The 13,006-nt window shown below is 44.5% G+C and overlaps 1 protein-coding gene across 1 annotated transcript in view; it reads right to left on the bottom strand.

The window, feature by feature from the left end:
- LOC132380273 (unconventional myosin-XV-like) overlaps positions 1-13,006 on the bottom strand; it is a 909,717-nt gene that overhangs the window by 876,029 nt on the left and 20,682 nt on the right. The window contains exon 6 of the mRNA XM_059949029.1: positions 1,090-1,151. Within this exon, the coding sequence (XP_059805012.1) occupies positions 1,090-1,151 (62 nt within the window). The remainder of the gene's footprint in view (positions 1-1,089; positions 1,152-13,006) is intronic.

The raw sequence follows: 13,006 nt of genomic DNA, 5'->3' as shown, positions 1-13,006 counted from the left end.
GTGTGAGTGTGTGTGAGTGAGTGTGTGTGTGTGTGTGAGTGAGTGTATATGTGTGTGTGTGAGTGTGAGTGTGAGTGTGTGTGTGAGTGTGAGTATGTGTGTGAGTGAGTGTGTGTGAGTGTGTGTGAGTGAGTGTGTGTGTGAGTGTGTGTGAGTGAGTGTATATGTGTGAGTGTGTGTGCGTGAGTGAGTGTGTGTGTGAGTGTGAGTATGTGTGTGTGTGAGTGTGAGTGTGAGTGTGTGTGCGTGAGTGAGTGTGTGTGTGAGTGTGAGTATGTGTGTGTGTGAGTGTGAGTGTGAGTGTGTGTGTGTGAGTGTGAGTGCGAGTGCGTGTGCGTGTGCGTGTGCGTGTGCGTGTGTGTGTGTGTGTGTGTGTGTGAGTCTGTGTGAGTGACTGAGTGTGTGTGTGTGTGAGTCTGTGTGAGTGACTGAGTGTGTGTGAGTGTGTGTGTGAGTGTGTATGTGTGAGTCTGTGTGAGTGTGTATGTGTGAGTGTGTGTGAGTGAGTGTGTGTGTGAGTGAGTGTATATGTGTGAGTGTGTGTGCGTGAGTGAGTGTGTGTGTGAGTGTGAGTATGTGTGAGTGCGAGTGCGAGTGCGTGTGCGTGTGCGTGTGCGTGTGTGTGTGTGTGTGTGTGTCTGCCAAATGCATGGCAGATGAAAGGGCTGTGTAGTGCTCTCAACCACTATAGGTCGATAGATGTCTTGACTTGCACAATATGTTGTTAACTGCAATCCTTAAAGTTACGGTGATATTGTGCCAATATTTTTATATTGTATACAGATGACTGGCTGGTTCTGACCATGAACTGACCCTGAGCCTGACATCTGAAACTACATCTTCTGACTTGGCCTCCTGACAGGCTTCTCGCCTAGACCTTGAAATGACTGACGCATATTCTCATATCTGACCATTCCTGGTAGCCCCTGACTGATCAATCAACCACACCACCTTTACATTTACACACATAGATACCAACTGATGGACAACAGTCAACCATGCAGTCTAGCCTGAGGTCCAGGCAGAATTTGGTGAACTTACAAGCAGGAAAGACAAAATTCTGGGATGACGAAAGGAAATATATCTTACTCTAGGTTGGATAGATCCTCCACATCCTTGGTCTCAGGGTTGTGACCATCCTTCAACGCTAGCTGAAACAGAGAGTAATTGATTCCTCAGATTATCTTCTCAAAGCCTAAGAAACCTGGAAGATCATTGATAATGGCATCTGAGACATTAAACTCCGGCAGATGTCGGAAATTTTCAGCAACACACGCACAGAGGAACTAAACAAATTGTTGGGACTGAATATTTAAATGTTATTTTCTCTGCAGTATAACAATTTTCTGCTTGTACCATTTTTCATATAATTACTTACCTACAAGTAACTGCTTACTATACTTCTTAGTGGCCACAGTACATATATGCAGTTGTTCGGCTGCTTATCGTATTGCATTATTTGCAAAGGAGGTACATTGGTTGACTCTTATCTACAAATCTGAATGTAATCTATAAAAGAGCTGAGCATGAGGCCAGGGCCATCCTAGTTCTCTTACTTTCTTAATTCTTATTGCTTCTATCTCCCTTTGCTTAGCGGGCCCCTGTCACTGTTCATTTCAATTTTCCTTTGTTCTATCAATGCTTAACAAAACGATCATGAAGCAATAAATTTTTGCCTCCTTCTTGACTTCTGAAAGAAACTTGGATTAAAACATCAGAATCTAACAATTGGCATAGAGTTTGGCAGGATGATCATTGCGAAGTTTAAGGTCTTGGAACAATTGCAGACAAAGTGGAATTTTTAGCGCGTAACAAAAGGAGTAAATACTTCCTTTGCTGTTTGTGTGTGGGTGGGCTGCTGGAGAAACAGATCTGCAACACCAAGCCGAGCGCTGAAATTAATATCGAGCTTCGCCGTATAAATTGGTGCGGTATGGAAGAGGTTCTGTTGCAAAACAATCCGCTTAACGATGTATTTGGCTGAAAACTGTTTCAGGTGCTACATCATCTATTCAGTTGCAATCTATTAAGATTTCAAGATTGCAGTCCAAGTAATAAAAAGTATATGAATTAAGACTGAATTAGATTAGCCAAAGTCGTAAAACCTACTAAGAACTCTTACCTGAAAAAAACATCTTAGTTTGACAAAATTAATGAAAAAGTCTTAAACAAAAAATATCAACAATGTTAGGTTTATTAAGATCCAGAGAATGCCTGAGAGAAAGGAAGCCCCTGGAATGGCTGCTGGTGATTTAAATACGACCGCGTGGTTGGTTTGATCAAATGTGTGAGTGAATGTAAAGGAGAGTAAAGACTTTTACTAATTGATTGAGAAAGAAATGTGAACCTTGCTACAAACTACAAAACGCATGATAGAGACAATAAAAAGTCTTAAGAGCAAATTTCTGCATTAACTGAACGAGTGGGGGGGAAAGCTTGATAAAAATCAACGTGCATTATGCAGCGCTCAGAAACAAACTAACACATGGAGAAAATGAATAGGGACTTCTAGGGGGCGGTCCTGCTAGTGACGCTACTCCTGAAGTTCCTCCCAGGGGAACACTGCCCACATTGAACAGCCCCCCAAGACAACGACACCATCTGAACTGCGAGGAATTACAGGATAGACATTGACATGGACTCTATAGCGGCCCCTAACGGTTCAAGTGAGGATGACAGTGATGAAACAAAGTCACAGCTTGCTCCAATAAAGAGCAAAGAAGGAAGACACGTAGTACTGAAGATGAAGCCGTTGCTAATCAATGTATCGACAGAGTAGCAGAACCATCAACTATTTTCAATTACTTGAAACCATCACACAAGTGCTTTACAGTTATTGACATGGTCAATGGATTCTGCTGCTGGCACCTGAATATTAACTGTGGTTGGCTTTCACAGTTTATAATCAACAATACCAGTGGATGAGGCTACCACAAATGCTCCACAACAACCCTACTGCCTATTATATGGCTTTGACACAACATCTGGGACATTGATTCACCTGACAAACAATCTGCGGATGATGGTCAGACTGCACCAGAAGCTGCAGAGCAACATGAACACGAACGATGTGCTTTATTTGCTTGATTATCTATCCTCCAAAGGTTGCAAATCGTGAAATAGGCATTAAGTCAGCAAAACCTCCTACAATAGTTTAGCAGCACTAGTCATTTCTGGGTTTGTCCAACACAACAAAACATGGGTCGATTCATTTGCAATAATTGCTCAACCAATCAACAGTCTGCTGAAGGGCAGCACAGCAAACTCTCAGACAACCCTGTGACTCTTAATGAGTCCTTTTCAGACCAGGCATCTTAGTGTTCATTCCAAAGCTTGGTTGACCCACTCTGTCTGGCTATTGGACTGCAGATGAAACCCAGAGGAAAGACTCACTGTTGCCCAATCAGCTTACAGAATGTCCTCCAGAAACATGACGCAAATTGTGGACTATGATCGGTGACAAAGTCCACCAGGAATCCATGGATCCTGAAGACCTGGTCCAGCTAGACGGGCTCGCTTTGTTTTATTCGGACAGAGATGCAGCTGTCTCCGGTAAGGTCCGCGGTGGCGGTGTCTGTGTTTACATCGACACGGAATGGTGCAAGAACTCTGTGCTGGTTTCCAGACACTGCTCATCGCTAGTGGAGTTTGTGGCAGTTCAATGCAGACCACGGGAATTCACCTGTCCTTATATTTGGTGTCTACATTCCCCCCCAGTGCTAATGCTAAGGAGGCGCTCTGTGAACTGTACGGGGCTATTAGCGAGCTGCAGAACACACATCCTGATGATCTGTTTATTGTCGCCGGTGATTTTAACCACGCAAACCTTAAGTCAGTGCTCCCCAAATTCCATCAGTATGTGGACTTTGCAACGAGGGGGGTGAATGCATTGGACCTGGTTTACACAAACATCCCCGACGTGTACCCGGCAGAGCCCCGCCCCCACCTCGGATACTCAGACCACATCTCTGTTATGCTAATCCCAGCATACAGACCGCTCGTCAGGCGCTCCAGACCAGTTCAGAAGCAGGCGAAAACCTGGCCAGCAGGAGCCATCTCTGCTCTTCAAGACTGCTTTGAGCACACTGACTGGCACATGTTCAGGGAGGCTGCAACCGATGGCGACTCTACCAACTTAGAGGAGTACACAGCATCAGTGACCAGCTACATCAGCAAGTGCATTGATGATGTTACTCTGTCCAAGACCATCACTATATGCGCTAACCAGAAGCCATGGATGACTGTGGAGGTGAGTACACTGCTGAGGTCCCGCGACTCCGCCTTCAGAGCAGGCAACAAGACAGCTCTAACAACAGCAAGGGCCAAACTGTCCCGGGCCATCAGAGGGGCAAAGCGTGCACACGTCCAGCTAATCCACAGCCACTTCCAGGACAGCGGTGACACGCGGCGCATGTGGAAGGGCATCCAGGACATCACCAATTACAGGACAACATCATCTGACTGTGCAGGTGATGCCTCTCTCCCAAATGCGCTGAATAATTTCTATGCCCGGTTTGAGGCAGAAAATGATGTGGCGGCGAGGAAGTCCACCCCTCCTCCAAAGGACCAGGTGCTGTGTCTCTCCGTGGCCGACGTGAGAAGAACCCTGTGCAGGGTCAACCCACGGAGGGCTGCTGGACCAGACAATCTTCCTGGCAGAGTGCTCAGAGGATGTGCAGACCAGCTAGCAGATGTTCTCACTGACATCTTCAACATCTCCCTGAGCAGCGCCACTGTGCCAATGTGCATCAAGGCCGTCACTATCGTCCCCGTGCTGAAGAAGTCTTCAGTGTCCTGCCTCAATGACTACCATCTCGTTGCACTTACATCCATCATCATGAAGTGTTTTGAGAGGCTCATCATGAGGCATATCAAGACCCTGCTGCCCCCCTCACTGGACCCCCTGCAGTTTGCATACCGTCCCAAGCGCTCAACAGATGACACCATTGCCACCACCCTCCACCTGGCCCTAACCCACCTGGACAAAAAAGACACATACGTTTGGATGCTGTTCATAGACTTCAGTTCAGCATTCAACACAATCATTACTCAGAAACTGATTGGAAAGCTGAGCCTACTGGGCCTGAACACCTCCCTCTGCAACTGGATCCTAGACTTCCTGACTGGGAGACCTCAGTCAGTCTGGATCAGGGGCAGCATCTCCAACACCATCACATTGAGCACGGGGTCTCCCCAGGGCTGTGTGCTCAGTCCACTGCTGTTCATTCTGCTGACCCATGACTGTGCTGCAACACACAGCTCGAACCACATCATCAAGTTCGCCGATAACACGACCGTGGTGGGTCTCATCAGCAAGAACGACGAGTCAGCTTACAGAGAGGAGGTGTAGCGGATAACAGACTGGTGCAGAGCCAACAACCTGCCTCTGAATGTGAACAAAACAAAAGAGATGGTTGTTGACTTCGGGAGGGCACGGAGCAACCACTCCCTGCTGAACATCGACAGCTCCTCGGTAGAGATTGTAAAGAGCACCAAATTTCTTGGTGTTCACCTGACGGAGAATCTCACCTGGTCCCTCAACACCAGCTCCATAGCAAAGAAAGCCCAGCAGCGTCTCTACATTTTGCGAAGGCTGAGGAAAGTCCATCTCCCACCCCCCCCCCATCCTCATCACATTCTACAATGGTTGTATTGAGAGCATCCTGAGCAGCTGCATCACTGCCTGGTTCAGAAATTGCACCATCTCGGACCGCAAGACCCTGCAGCGGATAGTGAGGTCAGCTGAGAAGATAATCAGGGTCTCTCTTCCCGCCATCACGGAGACTTACACTACAAGCTGCATCCGCAAAGGAAACAGCATTATGAAGGACCCCATGCACCCCTCATACAATCTCTTCTCCCTCCTGCCCTCTGGGAAAAGGCTCCGAAGCATTCGGGCTCTCACGACCAGACTATGTAACAGTTTCTTCCCCCCAAGATATCAGACTCCTCAATACCCGAAGCCTGGACTGACACCTTGCTCTACTGTCCTGTTTATTATTTATTGTAATGCCTGCACTGTTTTTGTGCACTTGCAGTCCAGTGTAGGTCTGTAGGCTAGTGTAGCTTTCTCTGTGTTGTGTTTTTTTATTACGCAGTTCAGTCTAGTTTTTTGTACTGTATCATGTAACACCATGGTCCTGAAAAATGTTGTCTCATTTTTACTATGCACTGTACCAGCAGTTATGGTCGAAATAACAATAAAAGTTGACTTGACTTGACTTGACTTGACTTGACAACTTTGGCCATCTCTACCGCAGATCGTAGCTTGCACAAGGCAATGAATTTGCAGGCCTTTGAAAATGAATCAACAATTACCATGATAATGGTCTTCCCCTTAGAAGGCAAAAGACCCGTGAAGTCTATGAAGATGTGCGTCCACTGTCTTCTCTCTGCACCCAGGTAAAAGGCGGAGGAGCCCTTGAGGTAGGGTACTATGCTAACCACAAAGTACACTGCAGATGCTGTGGTCAAATCAACACGTAGAAACAAGCTGGATGAACTCAGCAGGTCAGGCAGCATCTGTTGAAATGAGCAGTCAATGTTGCGGGCTGAGACCCCTCCTCAGGATACTAGGCTCCTTGTTCTGGGCGCACAATGCGTGGGCCTGCATATATTGCCAAACTCTTTTGCCATTCTGGGCCACCAATACGTTCTTTCAATGAACTTGAGAGTCCTGGCAATTGCTGGGTGAGCGGTCATGCTTGATGAATGTCCCTATTTAACACCATCATTCCCACAATCCTGATTGAGAAGTTGCAAAACCTGGGCCTCTGTACCTCCCTCTGCAATTCAATCCTCGACTTCCTAAATTTGTGAAATTTGTAAACTAGTGAAATTTAAGAGACTACTAGACAGGTATATGGAGGAATTTAAGATGGAGGGTTATATAGGAGGCAGGGTTTAACTGTCGGCACAGCATTGTGGGCCAAAGGGCCTGTACTGAGCTGTATTGTTCTATGTTCTAATTGGAGGACCACAATCTACGTACATACCTTCCCAATGATGATCAACACTGGCGCACCTCAAGGGTGTGTGCTTAGCCCACTGCTCTACTCTCTATATACACATAACTGTGTGGTTAGGCTTAGCTCAATTACTATCTATAAATTTGCTGATGATACGCCATTGTTGGTAGGATCTCAGGTGGTGACGTGAGGGCATACAGGAGTGAGATATGCCAACTAGTGGAGTGGTGCTGCAGCAACAACCTGGCACTCAACGTCAGTGAGATGAAAGAGCTGATTGTGGACTTCAGGAGGGGTAAGATGAAGGAACAGATATCAATCCTCATAGAGGGATCAGAAGTGGAGAAAGTGAGCAGCTTCAAGTTCCTGGGTGTCAAGATCTCTGATAACCTGGTCCCAACATATCGATGCAGTTATAAAAAAGGCAAGACAGCGGCTATACTTCATCAGGAGTTTGAAGAGATTTAGTGTGTCAACAAATACACTCAAAAACTTCCATATCTGTACCATGGAGAGCATTCTGACAGGTTGCATCACTGTCTGGTATGGAGGGGCTACTGCACAGGACCAAAAGAAGCTGCAGAAGGTTGTAAATCTAGTCAGCTCCATCTTGGGTACTAGCCTACAAGGTACCCAGGACATCTTTAGGGAGCGGTGTCTCAGAAAGGCAGCGTCCATTATTAAGGACTAGCACCCAGGGCATGCCTTTTTCTCACTGTTACCATCAGGTAGGAGGAACAGAAGCCTGAAAGCACAGACTCAGTGATTCAGGAACAGCTTCTCCCCCTCTGCCATCCGATTCCTAAATGGACATTGAATCTTTGGACAGTACCTCAGTTTTTACATTTTTTTTGCACGTCATATACCGGTGATAATAAACCTGACTCTGATTCTGATATTAGAGTACCTGATACTGGACGGAACTTGGGCGAACAGCTGACCCAGAGCACTATCAGATTGGCTTGGGACAAAATGGTGGCAGGGAGCTCCTCATTCAGGTTTGTCAAACTGACAGGACAAGTTTTCTGGCAAAACTTGCAGAAAATCTAACAATGTAGGATACATGAAAAGAGCATGTCTGTTTCAATTATTCCACAAAATAAGTTTGAACAGCATTTCAAAAATACTGCAGATATCCACCTAAGAACGTACACTGGGGAAAAGATAGGTCCTGTGGGAATGACATTTGTAACAATGGAATACAACAACCAACAAGCCACATTGGGCTTGTACGTGGTCAAAACAGGAGGGCCAGCATTATGGGGCTGTGATTGGCTGAGACGATTATAACTTGATTCGAGATCTATGCACCATTTGCATGCCACATCTCCTGTAAAAGAGTCAAATGAAAGTGAATAAGGAAAGTACTGGATGATGCCACAGCAGTGTTCAAGGACAGGATTGGCAAACTCAAATATTTCAAGGGTAAAATAGTATTAAGTGAAAATACCAAACACAAGTTTTACAAAATCCCGTATAACATCTCTGATGAAGTAGCCAGTGAGCTAGATCACATGGAGGCTTAAGAATCCTTTCCAAGGTTGTGCAGCCTATGGGCAGCAATAGTGATCCCAGTAGCCAAGAAGAATCGATCTGAAAAAATCTGTGGTGATCTTCAGGTCACCATCAACCCAGTACTGAAAGTAGATCGATACCTTCTGCCCAGGATAGAGGATAAATTTGCCAACCTTTGAAACACTTTAGCAAAGTGGACTTGGTGAGGTCTCCTTACAGTTGGAGGTGGAAGAAGAGCCCAAAGTGCTTCTCATCATAAGCACTCACATAGATCTTTATCACTATAACAGACTTATTGTTGGAGAGGCACCTGCACCTGCACTCTGGTAGAAAGCTGTGGATTAGCTGCTGTAAGGTACTCAGAGTTACCTGGATTATATCATTGTTACTGGCCAAGATGAAAAGGAACATCTCCAAAATCACAAGGCAGAGTTAACAAGGTGATAAAATTATGGGCTAAGAGCACAACATGAAAGGTGTGAATTCTTTAAAGCAAGAGTCAATTACTGTGACTACACCATCTATGGACAAGGATTACACAAACATGCTAAGAAAATGCAAGCGATGGTGGATACCCCAAGGCCAAGAGACATGTCACAGTAGCTGCCCGCTATAGGATTTGTCAATTACTATAACAGGTTCCTGCCAAACGTGGCTACTGTGCTCCATCCTTTGAACTCATTTCTGCAGTTGGGAAGAATTGGTAATGGCCAAAGCAGTGTGAGGTGTCTTTCCAAAAGGTAAAGGAAATGGTGATGTCAGACACTGTACTTATACATTATGAACCACATCACCCAATGAAGCTTGCCTGTGACACCTCACCTTATGGTATACAATAGGTGCAATCATATGACATGTTATGAGTGATGGGAGTGAACGCCCCATAGCCTTTGCATCCCATTCCCTTACCGCTACAGAGAAAAATTACATACAGATTGGCAGAGAGGCCTGAGGTCTGCTTTGGTGGTATAAGATATTTCAAACAGCACCTGAATGGGAGAGAGTTTGCCCTCATTACTAATTATCAACTACTAGTGTCCATTTTCAATCCACAGAAGGGTGGTCCACTAACAGCAGCAGCACAAAGGCAGAGATGGGCTCTGTTTCTTGGTGGACACAATTACAAGATCAAATTCAAGAGGACAACTAGTTACAGAAATGCTGATGGATTCTTCCGTTTACTCTTGGAAAGGGGAATACCTGAAAAATTTACAAAAGAGGACAATCCTCTTGACTTATTCTCTCTAAAACAAATTGAAAGTCTGCCTATTACAGCAGAGGAAGTCCAGAAGGAAACCAGGAAAAACCCCACACTGTCTCAGGTCAACATGGCAACGCAAAATGGATAGAATGTGCAGAAGAAATTCTAGATCCCCCATTTTTACCAGCGCTGGGATGAACTTGTCCTTGCCTTCAGTGGGGATTGAGAGTTGCTGCAACATCCAAGCTGAGAGCTAAAGTGTTGGAGAGCTACATGCCGGTCATCTACGTGTGGTCAAAATGAAAGTGTTGGCTCAAAGCTTTGTCTGGTGGCCTGGGATAGACCAGAAGATCAAGCAGATTGCCATGTATTATTCAGGATGCCAATATATCCAAAAGTGTTAAGGGTGGTGCCTCTCCATCACTGGGAATTGCCTGCATTGCATTGGCAGAGCATCCATGTGGATTTTGCTGCACCATTCATGGGCACAAATTTCTTGGTAATAGTGGATACAGCTATAAAGAGGCCAGAAGTGTTCCTAATCGCCTTCACTACTGTCTTGCACATTGTTGTGTGTTGAGAAGACTCTTCTCAAGGACTGATGTTCCAGAACACTTAGTCAGTTACAATAGACCAGTTTATTGTGAAACAGTTTCAGCCATTTCTGAAAATGAATGGAATGAAACACATTACATCCATACTATACCACCCAGCTTGGTGTAAAGGTTTGTCTGGAGTCTAAATGATGCACTGCAAGCACTGTCTGCAGAACACAATATTCAGAATCAGAAGCTCACCAATTTCCTACTTGCATATCATGATGCAGAACACTAACAACTCACCAGCCATTCTATTCCATCCCTTGCTCTTGGATTCACTCTTGGATCTCCTGAAACCTAATCTCAGAAGGAGTATTCATGACAAACAACTGAGGCAAATTGAGGGCTCCTCAAACAAGGGGGTTTGATGTTTCACTCCTGGTAAGGGACTATCGAAAGTGGGTACTTGGAAAGACTGAGGATAAAACTTGACCTTTCTCCTGCACAGTAAAAATTGCATTTGATGTCATCTGGAGATGACACATCCATCAATTGAGGAGAGCAGAGTGAATAGTTAAAGAAGGAAGGCATCCAGACCTGTCAGAACTGCTTCCTGTAGTCCCAGAGTCACTTGCTAGAACCACCAGGAGGCCCCAGAACCTGAGATTGTTTCAAAGCCACACGTCTCACCTGCCAAGCAGAGTGATTCCCATCCCCCCACCTTGTTAGGAAAGTCATTATCCCACAACAGTAAGAAACCTTTCATAGCAATTAAACCTTTAGGGCTGTATGGTACATATATACATGTAGGAGCCATGTATCTATTTTTTGTCTGTATTGCATTTTGCAGTGCATTTATTATGTTAATCTGTCAAGTGGGGTAGGGTGTGGTAAGAGCAAATGAGAATAGTTATGTATTTAAAAAGCAAACACAAGGAAATCTGCAGATGCTGGAAATTCAAGCAACTCACACAAAATGCTGGTGGAACGCAGCAGGCCAGGCAGCATCTATAGGGAGAAGCACAGTCGTCAGGACGAAGGGTCTTGGCCCGAAATGTCGACAGTACTTCTTCCTGTAACTGCTGCCTGGCCTGCTGTGCTCCACCAACATTTTGTGTGTGTTGATGATTATGTATTCACACTTTGTCTTGGCTTACTTTAGTGGAGAGGGACTGAGCCATGGAGAATATTTTGACCACTAACTGGAGCACTTGCTTACACTGAATACTCTCTTATACTGCTTAGTAATGCTAATATCGCTAATTTAGTTTTTCATCGCTACAAGATCATTTGTCTTTGCCGGTTTTATAAATAAGGATCGAACGTACCTTCTACAATTTGAAAATTTGTTATTACACGGTCACTCAGTTTTTGAGGACAGCCTGCTCTGAGCAGATTTACAGCTGTGCCATATTCTTTCCATTTCTTGATGATTGGCTTAACTGTAAACCAAGGAATATTCAGTGACTTGGAGATTTTCTTGTATCTGTCTCCTGACTTGTGCTTTTCAATAACCTTTTTGTGGAGTTGCTTGGAGTGTTCTTTTGCGTTCTTCATGGCATAGTTGTAGCCAGGATACTGACTCATTGGCAGTTGGATCTCCCAGCTGGAGGTACATTTTTACTACAGCCAACTGAAACACCTTAATTATACCCTAGTGATCTCCACTTAACTAATTACGTGACTTCTGAATGCAACTGGCTGCACCAGTGATGATTTGGTGTGTTATATTAAAGGAGGTGACTACTTCTACAATTAATTATTTTGTGTTCTATATTTGTAATTAATTTAGATCACTTTGTCAAGATCTGCTTTCACTTTGACATGAAAGAGTCTTTTTCTATTAATCAGTGTCAAAAAATCCAAATCAAATCAGCTGTGATTCAATACATGAAAACTTCTGGGGGGGGGGCGTTGAATACTTTTTATAGGCACTGTAATCCATAAGGCCACAAGAGATAGGACCAGAATTAGGCCATCTGGCCCATCAAGTCATTTCAATCATTATCCCTTAACAGTCCCATTCTCCTGCCTTCTCCCCTGACTTTCATGCCCCAGTGAATCAAGAACCTATCAACGTCCCTCTTAAAAACACCCAATGATCTGGCCTCTATAGCCATCCATGGTAATAAATTCTATAGGTACACCAAGCTCTGTCAAAATTAATTCCTTCTTCTCTCCATTCTAAATGGATTTCCCTCTATTCTGAGGCTGTGTCCTCTGCTCCTAAACCCCCCACTACAGGAAACATCCGCTCCACATCCACTCTATTTAGGTCTTTCAACATTCGATAATTTTCATTGGGATTCCCCATCGTTCTTCTAAATTCCCAGAGCCATCCAATGCTCCTCATTCAGGAATCATTCTCATTCACCTCCTCTAAACGCTCTCCAATGTCAGAACATCCTTTCTCAGACAAGAGTGAAAAAACACCATAAAAGATGGGATTAAACAGATAAATTACATCCCTATAATGCACTATCACCCCAGTCATACATAATCACATCCCTATAATGTACTAACACCCCAGTCATACATGATCACATCCCTATAATGTATATCACACCCCCGTCATACATAATCACATCCCTATAATGTATATCACACCCTAGTCATACATACTCACATCCCTATAATGCATATCACACACCAATCATACATAATCACATCCTTATAATACACCAACACCCCAATCATACATAATTACATCCCTATAATGTATATCATGCCATCACACTTAATCACATCCCTATAATGTATATCACCCCAGTCATACATAATCA

The sequence above is a fragment of the Hypanus sabinus genome, chromosome 23, assembly GCF_030144855.1.
Source record: "Hypanus sabinus isolate sHypSab1 chromosome 23, sHypSab1.hap1, whole genome shotgun sequence".
In the NCBI taxonomy this organism is placed as follows: domain Eukaryota; kingdom Metazoa; phylum Chordata; class Chondrichthyes; order Myliobatiformes; family Dasyatidae; genus Hypanus; species Hypanus sabinus.
The sequence above is the reverse complement of the archived record's forward strand: the minus strand, read 5'-3'. Positions and strand labels throughout refer to the sequence as shown.